This window comes from Pogoniulus pusillus, chromosome Z (assembly GCF_015220805.1).
Source record: "Pogoniulus pusillus isolate bPogPus1 chromosome Z, bPogPus1.pri, whole genome shotgun sequence".
NCBI classification, from domain to species: domain Eukaryota; kingdom Metazoa; phylum Chordata; class Aves; order Piciformes; family Lybiidae; genus Pogoniulus; species Pogoniulus pusillus.
The window spans coordinates 62,848,402-62,860,757 of record NC_087309.1 but is presented as its reverse complement, the minus strand read 5'-3'; the positions used below and the strand labels follow the sequence as shown (position 1 = coordinate 62,860,757).

Here is a 12,356-nt window from a genome sequence, read left to right as displayed (position 1 = left end):
CATCGATGTACTGCAGATGTTCCAGAGCTCCACCCTTCTCCAGTGCAGTCTGGATGATGCTATGGCAGATTGTAGGGCTGTGCTTCCACCCTTGAGGCAGTCTGTTCCAGTGGTACTGGACTCCTCTCCAGGTGAAGGCACACTGTGACCTACATTCTTCTGCAATGGGGATGGAGAAGAAGGCATTAGCAATGTCGATTGTGGCATACCATTTGGCCTCCTTCATTTCCAGTTCATACTGCAGCTCCAACATATCAGGCACGGCTGCGCTGATTGGAGGAGTCACTTCGTTCAGGTCTCTGAAGTCCGCAGTCAGTCTCCATTCCCCATTCTCCTTCCGCACTGGCCATATCGGGCTGTTGAAGGGCGAGTGGCTCTTGCTGATGACAAGCTGCTGCTCCAGGCGGCGAATCAGCTGCTGTATGGGTAGCAGGGAGTCTCTGTTGGTGCGGTATTGCCTGCGATGAACTACACGAGAAGCAATGGATAACTTAACATCTTCCACCTTGTGGGTACCAACCACGGAAGGGTCATCTGACAAGCCAGGCATGATAGACAGCTGCTCTTTATCGTCAGTCTCTACAGCTGCTATGCCAAATGCCCACTTGTTCCCCTTGGGATCTTTAAAGTACCCTTCCCGGAGAAAGTCGATCCCCAGGATGCAAGGTGCATCAGGGCCAGTTACTATGGAGTGCTTCTCCCACACATTCCCGGTGAGGCTCACTTCAGCCTGCAGCACAGTCAACTCCTGAGACCCCCCCCGTGACTCCTGAAATTGTAATAGTTTCTGTCCCCCTGTGGCTGGAGGGGATCAGAGTGCATTGGGCACTGGTGTCTACCAATGCTCTGTACTTCTCGGCTTCAGAAGTGCCAGGCCATTTCACAAACATGTCCCAATATACTCTGTTATCCCTGGCCTCCGCCTGGCTGGAGACAGGGCACCTCTAATGCTTAGCAGTGTGACTGCATGAGGCATGTGGACCTGAGTTACTGGCTTCACCACCCCTTGGGCGAGAAGGCTGCCTGCAGGACACTGGGGCAACCCCTCTTCTGGAGGAGTTATTCCCTGTGTTTGTCCCCTGCAGTTCCCTTACCCTGGCCGATAGACCTGAAGTGGGCTGGCCATGCCATCTGTCCATATTTTCCCCATGTTCACACAGTGTTCTCCAGAGTGAACCCCTGTGTTTACCCTGTCTGCTCTGGGCTGGTCTCCTACGGGGAGGAGGAGGAGTACAGCGGCGTGCGTTCCTTACAGTTGAGACTTGCACCCATTCTGAAGGTGAAGAGCAGTCATCCTCTGCCTTCTGCAGTTCAGAGAAAGAGGCTTTTAGCTCATTCACTTCTTGGGTGAGGGTCTCTACAGTGGCAATTAAGGTTTTCCTAGACAAACTGTCTTCAAACTGTCTTAGGTCATTCACAAACTCCCTGATTGTGGGAAGGTTGTTGGGGTCTCTGCCCAGCAGCAGTGCTCCCAGTGTAGGGGCATATGTGGAAGGGGCACACTGAGTCAGTTTCTTTAAGAGGGCTGGCTTCATGCGGACATCATCAGGGTCCGAGGGCATCTGGCCATCTCCATAGATTATCTCCTGTACAGCCATTTGCCTCAGGTATGAGATACCCTGTTCCATATCTGTCCATTTAAGGGGATGGAAAATCATGTCATCCTTGGTGGGGTATCTGTATCTCACAGCTATGAGAAGCCTGGCCCAAAGTGAGTGGGTACCGTCCAGCCTCCCCAGCTCTTTATCTACACCCCCATCCCTCGACAAGGATCCCAGCTGCTTTGCCTCCCTCTGATCTAGGTCCACGGTTTCTGCTCCTGCATCCCAACATTTCAAAAGCCAGGCTAAAAGGGACTGTCCGTTTGCCCTTGCATACTCCTGCCTTGTGTGCCTGATTTCCTTTCTGGGCGTGGAGCTGATAAGGATCACTCCATTATCAGGTCCATTTCCAGCTGGTTGCTGTTGCTGGGGGGTCCCTTGCCCTGGATCTGTGTCTGTGGGAGGGTTCGGGTGTGATCTAACTTGCTGCATGGTGATGGGAGCAAGATGGACAGGGCTGGGCAGTGGGGGCAGGGTCCGGGGGGCTGCCCTGGGCAGGGCCAGGGGTGGAGTTCGGGGCGGAGCCACGCTAGGGGCGGTGCATGTGCTCGGGGCTACCTGACCGGTGGGACAGGTCTGACCTGTCGCCCACCCCTCGCAGCTGCATCCAGGGCAGTGAGAGCCACCCCTCCCCCTAATCACCTTAATGGTGGCCCCCACGCGAGATTTCCACGTGTTCCAGCTCAGAGCTACAATGTAAATTCCCAAGACCACATTTACACACAGTGAAATAACAGCTATCCAGTACCAGTTTTCCCCCAAAATATCTGGAGCTTCTGTGTCCCAAAACATATACTCAGATTGATTCCATGTTCCAGAAACATTTCTAAACACAGTGAGATTACTAACAGAATTCAGGAAATAGGCATAGACTCGGGCAGGCAAATGCTTAGAATATTCCCAGAGCATATCAATGACAATCCAGAAGACATGCTAACTTATAAACTTTAACAGCCAGGACCAAAACAGCCATCCAAAAGCTTGAATGATTAAGACTCTCAGAATATCCATTTTTTAACTTCCAAATCTTCTCCGAAAGAATTCTTTCTACCTAGCCCCACGTTTGAGATGCCAAATAAATTGTCTCAGGTTCACTTGCAAGTTCCCAGAGACTCTAATAAATTTAATAGACCCAATGACAATCTATAGAATTTATAGAGTGCCCTCCCCTCTTTCCCCTCCTTTCCCAAAAAATAGAGATTAGATACAGGGAGAGAGAGAGGTAAGCACACCCAAATAAATCAGTCTCACTCGATTTGGAAGTTAAAAAGGAAAAGTTTAACAATAACTTAGAGAAGGTATTGGAGGTAGGGAAGTTTACAAAGGATAAGAAAGGGAAAACAGCAAAGTACAAAAAAAGGAATGGATACAACCCGAGCAATGTGATGGTGTCTCTGCCTCGTGGCTGCCACGTGGTGTGCTGGTATGCAGTGTGTGTGTGTCGAGAGGGAGCGAAGCGAGAGAGAGCGAGGAGCAGGAAGCCCCTCTCTTTTATAGGACAGGAAGTGGGGGGAGTGGGCTAACCATCACCTGGAGTGTGGCCCACCCCTGGGGAGGGGCCAAGACCCCTAGGGTCAGGTTCAGGGTTACTCCCCCAGAGTGTTAACCCTATACACACTCCAACTCGTTGTCGTTTCTGGAATATGTTACAAATTTGAATAATTTCTTTCATCATGCTTCCAGGTTTTCTGATGGAAAGGACAGAAAATATGGTTTTAAGTAGGAAAATGGTTTCTTTCTGAGAAGTTACTGAGTGAGGTTAAAATCTGGCTTGGAAAAGAGATTATCTGGATATAACAGCGGTTTTCAAAATCGTGAGTTAAGGGAAGAGTAAGTGGGAACTGATTTTCTTTCAGTTCAAAAGCTAGAGACTATTGAAGGTAATAGGAGCCAGGTTCAAGTGAAAATGATTATTTTGCACAAAATAGGTGGTGGGCTTGTGAAATTCCTTACTAAGATTATGACATCATGGGATCAAGATAAGATTGAACCAGTACTTGGAACAGAGATCTTCTGAAAATCACCTATTGAAAACCACATCAGGGCCTGGAATTCCCAGAGTTGTCAAAGGGTGGACAGTGTAGAGTGGTGAGTAGGATGTAGGAGGGATGTTGTCCTTGCTACACGCTTCCACAGAGTGAGTACAGAAATAGGTGACCCTTGAGCTGAACCATTCTACCATTTTAAAAGTTGTTAATGTCTTGTTTTGTTTTGATTTGAAATTTGAACCTACATGAAGAGACATCCTGTCCTCCAGATATCTGGACCAAGCCTTTTCACGTAAATGCTACTACCTAATGCATGAGCTGGCTGTATATGCATGCTATCTAATAATGCATCCTGGTCAGGTTGCATATCAGCTATATGCTTAGAATGCTTAATTTTGGTTTGATATGTAGATATACTAATTGTCTAGTGCATCCTGGGTGCATCACAGAATTAACCAGATTGGAAAAGACCTTCAAGATCATTGACAACTTATCACCTGACACCATCTGATCAACTAAACCATAGCACTAAGTTCCATATCCAGTGTTTTTTAAACACTTCCAAGTCCAGTGGCCATTCTAATGGACAGTCACACTTTCTGTGAAGAATTTTTTCCTAACATCCAGCCTAAACCTCCCCTGTTGCATCTTGAGACTGTGTCCTCTTGTTCTGTCACTGGTTGCCTGGGAGAAGAGAACAACCCCCACCTGATATGCCACAGGAGTTTGTGCAGCAGAAGTCTGTATTGCCTACTGTGATTTACATGGTAGAAGTTTGGGAATCTTAAAAAAAAAAAAGAAAGGTCTTAGGTTCAACTGAGCTGCAGTCTGATTTAGTAGGCCTGTAAGTATCTGTGTGATGACTTGCACTGAAAACATAACAAAAAGCCAGTAGGCTGTGAATATTCTTATTATTTCTGCATGTTGAGTGGTATCTGGTAATGGTGATGTTGCAGAAGAAGTTCCACGATGTAGTGAACATTTGATTGAAATGTTTGTTTGTCTTTTTTCTCTTGCAGGAAAATTTTGAAGATGCCTTTGAAAACATACCTGTGTAAGTAGAATTTTAAAAGATGTGTATGTTTTTGTGAAAACTGGTTATACAGTGATGAAGTACTGCATTCATACTGTTCCAGGGAGGCATAATTTTATATGCATTCACATTTTCTGGAGTGCTTAAGCCCCAAAATGTAATTAGGTTGGTATATATGATGGAGTATTTGTCAACAAATATGAAAGTTGTAAAGTATTAAAAATAGCTCATTTCATGGCTTACGAACTGATTGCTCTAGATATTCCTGAATGGTGAAAAAGTGGTAGCTGAGCATTATTGGAAAAGCTTTGGATACATATTATGCAAGACCATCTAAGCAAGATTTTCAAGTGGAAATACCTGATAATATACTATTGCACAGATAGTTTCCCTAATTAATCCACTTCTCTGGCATTAGATTTCATGCTGACACAAAATCCCACTTAAATTGTGATGCAAACAGATGATGCTATTCATATGTGTTTTAAGTTTTTCTGTAGAATGCTGTTTCATTTTTTATGCTAGAAGCACATGAGAAAGAGATAGTGATATCCTCAGACTCCTGAAACACTTCTAGACCCAAAAGCAATAGCTTTGCACTGAATTTATTTACCAAAATTTCCATGGCCCTGGCAAATTGTATGTAATGGACTTGCCAGATCTTCTATTTGTATCTTACCTGCAGTAGTCAGGTCTGCTCTTTATATAAAATTGTAGTTAAAAAATTAAGCATATCACTTCCTGAGACTCTGATGGGAGGAAATAAGAACTTACTATATTTGTGTTGAGAACTTTTCATGTTAGTGATGACTTTTCCTTTGACTCCATAGCAGTTGCTGTGTAATTAGGTAACTCGTCTCTTAGGCCCTTGATTCCCTTGGGAGAGGAAAGAAAGTGACTCTGTAGTGTTTTCATTATGGTAATACTCATTCTTTCTGTGAGAAGGTTGTTCTGTTGGTACCTCAGCTGGCCACTGGTACTTGTTCCTGACATGCAGATATTTGATTGTTCTTCCTAACTTATCTGTGCTCATGGATGTTCTATAAAGACACTTTTTAAAGTGGTGTAGAGGTTAGACTGATGCTAGTTAGTTTATTTTGGCTGGGGTTCCATCTGTCTATAATAACCATTATGTAAAAGGTAAGTGTGGGATGATGGAGAAAATGTCAGTGGGACAGAAACTGAGGTGCTACTTAATGTCTGTAATTGAACAGTTGTCAGTGTAGTTCTGTCCTCATTCCTAGGCCAGAAATACTATGCCTGTGCTTTTATATGTATATGCAGATTCTATTGTATATGTATTTTCAAATTAACTTTCCATTTGCTCAGATTTTGTGAGCTTTAGTTAAGGCTATTTCAATAATGTGGGACCATCCACAGTTCTTGTTCAGGTGGCCCTGCGTAAACCTAGGAGAAAGCAGACTATAAGTAACTTCAGACACTGAGCTCTTGCTTATTCCTGCATGTGTTGTCATGACTTTCTTAGCTCTCCTTTCACCCAGCTGCACCTGTGTCCTCCTTACTCCTGGATGGTAAGCAGGTAGCTTGATTATTTTTTTTTTTAGCAGGCCAAAACCCAGAAAATTAGTATACTGTAACCTTTCCCTTAGGAGGTGCCTTTTAGGTATTTCTGTGCTATCTAGATGTTTTAATTTTCTCTTGAGTCCACTGCTTCTCTGTTAAATTTAGCTAACTGAATCTGGCCAGTAGGTTAAAATATTAAAAGCATTGGGAAATGGGTAGGCAGTCAGCATAACTGTGTATGTTGTTTTCTTTGAAAATGAGGTTTGTTGAGAGGCAGTTCAGTTTGTATTTGAGCAGTAACAGTAAGATAATCTCAGTTAGAATACTTAATGCTTTTGTCTTGCACTTTCAGACAGTTGCCCACTCTCTGGTTTTGAAAATTACACAGAAGTGTGTGTATCTTCAGTATCTGTGCAGGATTCTACACTCAGTTACACTCTCTTCTTTCTCAGATTCTTGAGATGGTACAGAATTTTTTTAGAAGTGCCTAAGGACCTGAAAAAAAAACTCTTAGAACTTTTTGTTGAAGCCTTCCATCTTCCTTGAAACTGTAGGTTTTCAAACAATGCTGGTAGCTTGTCTGAAGGGAAGCCTTTCCCAAATCTAGTGCCTTACTCTTCATTCTTGATCCTGCCTTGTCTAGAACTAATGGTAGGGTAGGAGGAAACTTGAAAACATGAGTACATTGAAACAATGAAATAGCAGATGTTCAACCTTTTGGAAAGCTCTAGCTTGCCTCTTTGATTTTGCTGTTGATAATTATGCTGTTAATTTTCCAGCGTATCAGTGTTTCCATTTCTTTTACTTTGGATAAGAAAGATGTGTTGTTACAGCTCTGTAATGATAGGCCCAACGTTACTTTGAGCACCTTGTTGCACTTGGATTATACCAACTGAATTTCACTAAAATGGACAGTTCTAGAGAGAATTGTATCTACAAAGAGCATTAATGTTTTCTTATGATACTAGAGCTGGTCCAAATTCTGTCACATCAACTTTTTGGTTTAGAAAATTCAAAAAGAGTGTATGGGAACCATGTCTTCATAGTATTTTGCAAACCACTTTACATGAAGAATTAGAATAACAGGGTTCTGTATATTGTTCCAGGAAATTCTAGCAGATTGTTTTGATAATCTAACTTGGCTTTAACCGACTGCTACACTGTAGATACCAGTTGGTGCAGGTCAGCTGCTAAAATAGAATAGAATTATTCTGTAAGTCTCTAATACTGGCTGCCATACCTGAGGAGAGGTCCAGGAGGAAGTTAGTCTGTCACAGTTGTCTAAGTGAATTAGATTATTTATCTAGCCTCTTTTGTGATCTTCTGCTCATGGTATCCACTGTAGTTATACACAGCAATTCCAAAACAGTGTTTATAAGGAGCCCAAAATACTTGTAGAAGTGTGGAGGGAATAGTAAATGATGCTCTACCTGAAAATACAGTTCTTTACTTACTGGTGCTGAAGCCAAAGAGAGACTATTACAGGAGGTTGGTCTGCTATTTTGCTTAAAGCAACAAGTAGCATTTCACATATTCTCTTCTCTGCCAAAGAGTGTTACTGAAAGGAACAGCCTGTCCATTTGATATGCTGGAGGGAAGGGATGCCATCCTGAGGGACTTGGACAGACTTGAGAGGTGGGCCTAAGGCAACCTCGTGAAGTTCAACAAGGCCAATTACAAGGTCCTACACCTAGGTCAGGCCAATCCTAAGCACAAATACAGGCTGGGTGAGAAGTGACTCAAGGAGAAGGACTTTGGGGTGTGAGCCTGTGAACTCAACATGAGCCAGCAATATGTGCTTGCAGCCCAGAAGACCAACTGTATCCTGGGCTGCATCAAAAGAAGTGTGACCAGCAAAGTGATTCTCCCAATCTGCTCTGCTCTTGTGAGACCCCACCTGGAGTACTGCATCCAGTTCTGGTGTCCCCAACATAATTATATCAAACTGACAGAGTGAGTCCAGAAGTGGGCCAGTTTGATATAATTATTAGAGGGCTGGAGCACCTCCACTGTGGTGACAGGCTGTGAGAGTTGGGGCTGTACAGCCTGAAGAAGAGAAGGCTCCAGGGAGACCTTACAGTGGCCTTCTAGTACATGAAGAAGGCCTAAAAGAAACCGTTAAAGGAACTTTAAACAAAGGGCTTGTTGTGGTAGGACAAGAGGGAATGGATTGAAAGTTCAAGAGAGTGGATTTAGACTGGGTATTAGAATGAACTTCTTTATAGTGAGTGTGGTAAGACACTGGAACAGGTTGGATGGAGAGGTTGTGGATGCTCCCCTCCCTGGAGGTGTTCAAGACCAGATTTGATGAGACCTTAAGCAACACGGTCTAGAGGAAGGTGTCCCTGCCTGTGTTGGGGGTGCGTTTGAAACTACATGATCTTTAAGGTTTCTTCCAACCAAAACTGTTCTGTGAACTAGAGACAAATGGCTTTCTGTTTCAGAAATTGAATCTCTGCCAGGCAGTTTTGTGTTGATGAACTACTTTTTACCAAATAGTTATTCAAGTTTACATTGTAATGTCAACTTATTCTAACTTCTGGGCAAATCTGTTTCACAAGGTAACCCAGTGCTGCAACCTGCTTGGTACCTACAGGTTAAAAAATATAAATGTATTGAACAGATATACATGTGTTTAGTTCTTTTATTTAATTCTGGCTAAAAATACTTCATCAGAACCTTAAACCTATTGTGAAAAACCCATGAACTCTCAGTCTTAGTAAATGAAATAATTATTCTCTAACTTTTCCCTCTATATATTTCTGTGACCTTATTTTCCCCCAAAAAATATTCAGTTTTTTTTTTTTTTTTTATGAAATACAGAAACACCCTTTTTTTCCCCCCAGAGTATAACTTAGTAAGTGTTCTCTTTTTACATTTTACAAAAAAGTAATTGCCAAGAACTCAAACCTCTTTTAATCTTTAACCATCACCATATTATGGCGGGCATGTCCCAACCTTGTCACTACTGTTTTGATCTCTCTATTTTATTCTCTGAAGTTCTTAATTTATTGGGAACTTGTATAAAATTTTTGTTGTATTTGAATTACCTCCCATCTCATTTGACTTACTGTTCCTTGAAATGTCAATCATATGTGACAGGAATAATTCACCATCAATTTATTATGATTTTCTGTGATACTGCTGTTGTGCAGTGTTTTTCTTTAAGGTGGTGTATTCAATTAACTACCCTATTATCAGAGGCACTTGGACTATCATAGAATCAACCAGGTTGGAGGAGACCTCCAAGGTCATCCAGTCCAACCTATCACCCAGCCCTGTCCAATCAACTACACCATGGCCCTAAGTGCCTTATCCAGTATTTTTTTTTTAACACCTCTGACTATGTGGATATGTTCATAGGAAATGCTTTGTAGTTGTCTTTGGAAGGAAACATAGTACTCTGCCTGACTGCTGCAAATAGTTAATCTGCAGACCAGGAGTCTCTTAAAACAGACTGAGTTCTGGCATGGTTACAAAACCAAAAAGTGAAAAGGTGGAAGCAAGATTTCTGTAGAAAAGCAGACAGATTATTTTTTATGAACAATGGATTCCATGTTATTTACTGGTTCAGCAGAAAAGGTCTTATTTTGTTGCTCTATTATCATTCCTCTTTTGCTACCCAAAGCTAGATACTCTTAATCCTTGATCCTACCAAAGCAGCTCTGGGTGGTATTACTGGGTGATAGATTAAAGGCCAGAAGTGTTTAAGGAAGTTAGAGCAGGTTATCCCTATAATCTCAGAAGTGTAGTTAAGATTTCAGTTACACCTGCACATGTATGTTTTGTCAGTGAATGAAACTGAACAACTGAGGAAGTAGCCCTAAATACAAATTTTAATCCAGGGAGCCAAAACCTTCTAAGAACAGCACTTACCTTCATAAGATGGACCTCAAATTCTGAAAATGCCTGGTAATGTTGAGAAACAGGTGTGACAATTTAAATGATTAGAGGTTTATTTCCCTATGTTTTGTCCTCAAGGTCAAGGGAAAAAAAGAAAGCATCCAGTAAAGGTGATTTTTATATTTAGTAAGTAATATTTTCATAGCTACAGGAACAAGACACAATAGCTGTTTTATGTTGTCAGTTCCAGGAATTGGAACAGTAATAGTGAGACACCAGCCTAATCTCACTAATTCTCTAAACCAAACAGTTCTTGGATTATAAATTGTTTAATTTTGAGGGGTTTTGAATGGTTCATGTTATTCCTGAGTCTTCAATAGTTACAGCAGCTGTTAGCTTCAGAGGTTTTGAAGGGGATGTAGGTGGGTGGCACAATCATCATTAGTGCTTCAGATAGGAAAGTGAAAATACAAATTTTAATTTAGAGATTAAAAAGCTTTCAAGTTTGTTGTGGTTATGACTTGTTCATTTTGAGGAGGAGATTTGTTTTTCGGGAAAAAGACTTGAAAACCACATCTGCCACACTATTTATTTTGAATTATCAAACAAATGAGAAACTCTCTTCTTTAGTGATGTCATGGTTTAGTTGGTTAGTTGGTGTCCTCCCTGATGATTGCAGGCTGAGTATGTTGAGAAATATGATTGGAAGGTATCTCGAGTATGTCTTACTGGGTTTTTCTTTCATGATAGTCCCGGGAAAGCCTTTTGAGTGTGTATTTGTGGAAATGTGCTCCTAACACTTGGCTTTTACTGAGAAAGAGCTTCTGAGGCTTCAAGTGTGGGCTGTATGCAACTTCCACTGAATTAGAGACAGCATTGTATGATGAACGTTCATGTGTGAATTGAATAATTTTTTCTATGACTGCTCAACTATGATTTGAAACTAGTTTACTTTTGACATGCAAACAAGATGAGAGAAATTCTGGCACTTTGAGTCTCCTTGCCCCAAATAAATGTTAACATAATAATTGACAGTACACATAAGCACTACTTCCAAGTCACACAGTGTCTCCATCTCTGATATCTCTGTACTCTTTGGTGTTTAATGCTATCAGGCACAGGTTTGGGGAAAAGTTAGAAAGATTCTGATGTTAAAGGTGCTGTTGCTGAGAAGTTGTATCTGTCCGTCACATCTCTGTCCTGCGCAGCCCTATTTTACCTGATCATGGCCCTTGTTTTTAGGAAATACTGTGGACTCTTTGCCAGTATGTTAATTCTTTCTTGTATTTTCAGAAATAAATTGTTTCAATATTGATTTTAAGTATTACTGCTTTTATGACTTAGCACCCATCTGTAATGAGTAAATGGAAATACACAGTTCCCTTCACTGGGTTACAGAAGCTTCTCTGAGACATTTTTGTGAGTGAATCTCAGATCATGACAGTAAATGTGACTGGATGAGCTTTTAAGAAGTCAGAATCACAGAATGGTAGGTATTGGAAGTGACATCTGGAGATCATCTTATCTAAGCCACCTGCTGAAACAGATACACATCCAGGTGAGCTTTGAATGTCTCCAGAGAAGACACCACAGCTTCTCTGGGCAGTCTGTCCCAGTACTGTGTCAACTTCAAAGATGTTAATAATTTATGTTTAGGTGCAACTTTGTGTATTCTGTTTTGTACCTGTTTACCCATGTCCTGTTAATAGGCACCACTGAAAAGACTGTCCCCACCTACTTGACAACTGATATTGAGGTATTTATCAGCATTGGTAAAATCCCCTGTCAGTGTTCTCCAGGCTAAATAGCCCCAGATGTCTCAGTCGTTCCTTCTAAGAGAGGTGCTGCAATACCCTAATCATTCTCTACTGCACTCTTTCCAGTGGTTCCCTCTCTGTCTTAAACTGAGGAGCCCAGAAGTGGATATAGTGCTTCAGATATAGCCTCTCTAGGGCAGAGTAAAGGGGCAGAGAACCTCTCTTGCCTGCTGGTTACACTCTTCTTAATGCTCCCAGACACAGTTTTGGATCATTATTAACTTGTCCACTAGCACTGCCAGGTCCTTCTCCACCAAACTGCTTTCCAGCATGTCAGCCACGAACCTATACTGGTACGTGGGGTTATTTCTCCTGATTTAGTTGGGTTATTTAACAAGACAGGAATTATTGACTACAATATGTAGTTAATTTTATTTCCAGAAAGCCCCACTCACAGCTGTATACAAATTAGTTACATTTGGGTTCTAATTCGTTCAGGAAAATCTTCACAAGGATGCTTATGGGCAGTTCATTCATTTTGGAGAATCAGAACATTGGAAAAGTTTAGCCACAAAATGGCTTTGCCCCACTTAAAAATAGGTAGCCTGGA

General features: G+C 41.9%; 1 protein-coding gene across 2 annotated transcripts in view; it reads left to right on the top strand.

Annotated features, from left to right (window-relative positions):
- TTC39B (tetratricopeptide repeat domain 39B) overlaps positions 1-12,356 on the top strand; it is a 92,790-nt gene that overhangs the window by 27,439 nt on the left and 52,995 nt on the right. For both annotated transcript variants that reach the window (XM_064176646.1, XM_064176650.1), the window contains exon 2: positions 4,609-4,643. In XM_064176646.1, coding sequence (XP_064032716.1) covers positions 4,609-4,643 — 35 coding nt within the window. The remainder of the gene's footprint in view (positions 1-4,608; positions 4,644-12,356) is intronic.